Consider the following 2953-nt stretch of genomic DNA (forward strand, 5'->3'; position numbering starts at 1 on the left):
GGTTTCAGTCTTGAGCTGCATGAATTTCACCACCTGAAAGGTGTGGCTGTGACATACTTAGAAAAACTACCCTAGGGCCACAGCTTATTTGGATACTGTGCCAAGCAAGGGGATAAAAGCTTTGGACAAATTAATGTGTCCCAGTTAGCGTAAACAAATGGAAGGAAGGAAGGAAGGAAGGAAGGAAGGAAGGAAGGAAGGAAGGGGCGTGGGTGGGAGGTAGGAGAGAGAGAAGGGAGGGAGAAAGAGAGAGAGAGAAAGGAAGGAAGAAGGGAAGAACGAAGGAAAGAAAGGAAAGAAAGAGGAAGGACGGGAGGGAGGGGCATGGGTGTGAGGTAGGAGAGAGAGAAGGGAGGGAGAAAGAGAGAAAAGAAAGAAGAAAGAAACAAAGAATGAAAGAAAGAAAGGAGGGAAGAAGAAGGAAGACATGGAGGGAGGGAGGGAGGGGAAGCAAAGGAAAGGAAAGGACAGGAAAGAAATCCAAGATGTATGCATAATATGATGCAGACAATCAGTATGGAGACATGCAGGTGATAGCCGGTTAGGTCTAGCAGGTAAAGACAGGAGAGGATATGGGGTGCTAAACCAGGAGAGACAAGTAGTGTGTGCCAAGAGTGTCTACACTGTTGGCCAGCAGTGTTGGGCTGCCCTGGTTTACCAGGCCCGTTGGGCTTAGTCGGGTCCCCTGAACCTGCAGCGTTCCCGGGGTGGACAGAGCTCACTCCCCAAAACCCTTTCTGAGGTGGCAGCTTCAACCTGGCTCAGTCACTCCCCACTTAGACTGGCTGCCTGATGGGGTCCCCGGCTACCATAATCAAGGCTCTTGGGTGTCTCTTACTGGAGGAAATCTCAACCCATCCTGCACTGCCTTGCCTGACAGGGCAGTCCAGATTCCTCTAGGTGTGTCTTCAGGGGGAAGAATTGGCACATTTGTGCAGACTAGCACTTGTAATTAGGCCGTGTCCTGGTCCCCCAGTAGCTCACTACTAGAACTCAGCCTGTCCCTACAGATGCCCTGGTTCAGATTCCAGGCTCCCCTGACCTGTGTCTCCCACACATGTGCAGTATGTACTCTGTTAGCTGGCCTTTGGCTCTTGGGGCCTGTTAGGCTCAGGCTGGTCCCGCAAAGCTGCATAGACTCCAGAGGGGACAGTGCCCAGTGCCCCCAAATCTTCCTGAGGGCAGCTTTAAACTGGGGACTACCAGTCACTGTTGGGACTGACTGCCTGATCGTGGCCTGGGCTGACCAGTAAGCAAGTCTCTCAGTAGCTTTGAACAGGTAGCTTTTTGTTTTTTTTAAGAACATCTTAAATTTTTAATCCTTTCTATACAGGTTACCTAGACCATGTCTGATTAAGAAAACTGTAGAAAGTTAGTACCTGCCACAAGCAAACGCCAGGCGGCGGCACGTGTCGATTTTCCGCAGAGTCCTGCTTTGCGGGGTCTCCGCTCACACTCCCTGGAATCCGTTGCGGCAGAGTAGTCCACAGGTCGCTTCTCCCCGTATTTCTTTGGAACCTCTTCAGCGTTCTTACATAATTTTTTACGGTCCTTAGAGTATTCTTCAGCTAGGTCAGCCCGGAGTGGGTCCTCGGGCTGGGGATCGTTCACCCGTGCTGTGAGGGACTGGATTACTTGGCCGGTTCTGGTTGCTGGCTTCCAGTTTTCAGCACTAATTCCTGGCAGACAGACCTGCCCATTTTCATCGATGTTTGGGTGACAGATCTTTGTTTTAAATGTGATCTTCAGTGGTTTGAGTGGGTACTCTCCTGGAAAGTTGATTTCCATTCTGAAAGCCCCCTTATCATATGGAGGGTTGTCAGGAACAAAGAGCCCTCGCCAAGTCAATAAATTAGCTTCATCAACCTGGATGTTATGGAAGTCTTTCATTCCACATTTGTGGATTTCTTCAAGCTCCTTCATCAGCCTCCTGCTGGCCACTATCTTGGCTCTGGAGGGGCTTGAGCAGGCAGCTATTTTATCTACTCTACTGCCTGTTTTACATAAGCTAAACTTTCCCTGTTTGTTACCATCTTGGATCCCAGGTTTCTTCAACTGCATGATCATGATCACACCTGGGCTCTTTCCTTACTCTGGCTATTATGAACATTGCTGCTCTAACCACTGGGGGCATGTGCCCCTGGAATCACTATGTTTGTATCCTTTGTATAAACACCTACTAGTGCAATCCTGGCATTTGGGTAGCTCTATTTTTCATTTTTGAGGAACCTCCATGCTGTTCTCCAGAGTGGCTGCACCAGCTTGCATTCCCACCGACAGTGTAGGAGGATCCCTTTCCTCCGCCTCCTCACCAGCACCTGTTGCCGCTTGTGTTGTTAATGTCAGCATTATGAAGGTGTGCGGTGGCCGCTCACCATGGTTTGGATTCGGATTTCCCTGACAATGAGTGACGTTCAGCATAGTTTCATGTGTCTGCTGGTCGTCTGTAAGTCTTCTTAGAGCAATGTCGCTCATGTCTGTTTAACGTGCCCTTTCGGGGTAACTCATCCTGGTTTTGATTTCAGCACAGCAGCTTCCCGGGGATGACTGTCTTTGCCCTTGACTCTGGGGCTTCAGCATCACAGGGTAGACTCCGCCCTAAGGCCCGAGAGTTCATTTCCCCTCTTTCTGGCACTGGGCGAGGACTCCACCTCTGCGCCCCGCCTGTCCCCCAGGCGCCCGACTGCACACACGCAGCCAGGAGCAGCCTGGCCTCCCTCACGGCGCCGTGCATGCCGGCCCACGTCCCTGCTCCAACCCACGGTTTGCAGAACAGAGCCCACGCTCGTTAATGGGACACCGTGACCCACACGGAGAGCCGCCGACCCCCCTGCGCCCCTGCAGACACTCCCCAGGCGGAGGCCGCCTGCCCAGCCCACTCCCCACCCTCTGACACACGCCCACATGCATCCTGGGCGCCCAGCCCCACGCTCTCCCTCGCTGGTCCCAGAGG

General features: G+C 52.3%; 1 protein-coding gene across 1 annotated transcript; it reads right to left on the bottom strand.

The window, feature by feature from the left end:
• Nucleotides 1-1379: 1379 nt before the first annotated feature.
• LOC110584390 (ubiquitin-conjugating enzyme E2 L3-like) lies at nucleotides 1380-1938 on the bottom strand (the record flags this gene model as incomplete). Its single annotated transcript, XM_044912498.1, has 1 exon — nucleotides 1380-1938. A coding segment is annotated over exon 1 (544 nt), but the record flags the coding sequence as incomplete, so codon positions are not given.
• Nucleotides 1939-2953: the final 1015 nt, after the last annotated feature.

The sequence above is a fragment of the Neomonachus schauinslandi genome, unplaced genomic scaffold (genome assembly GCF_002201575.2).
Source record: "Neomonachus schauinslandi unplaced genomic scaffold, ASM220157v2 HiC_scaffold_3726, whole genome shotgun sequence".
Lineage (NCBI taxonomy): Eukaryota > Metazoa > Chordata > Mammalia > Carnivora > Phocidae > Neomonachus > Neomonachus schauinslandi.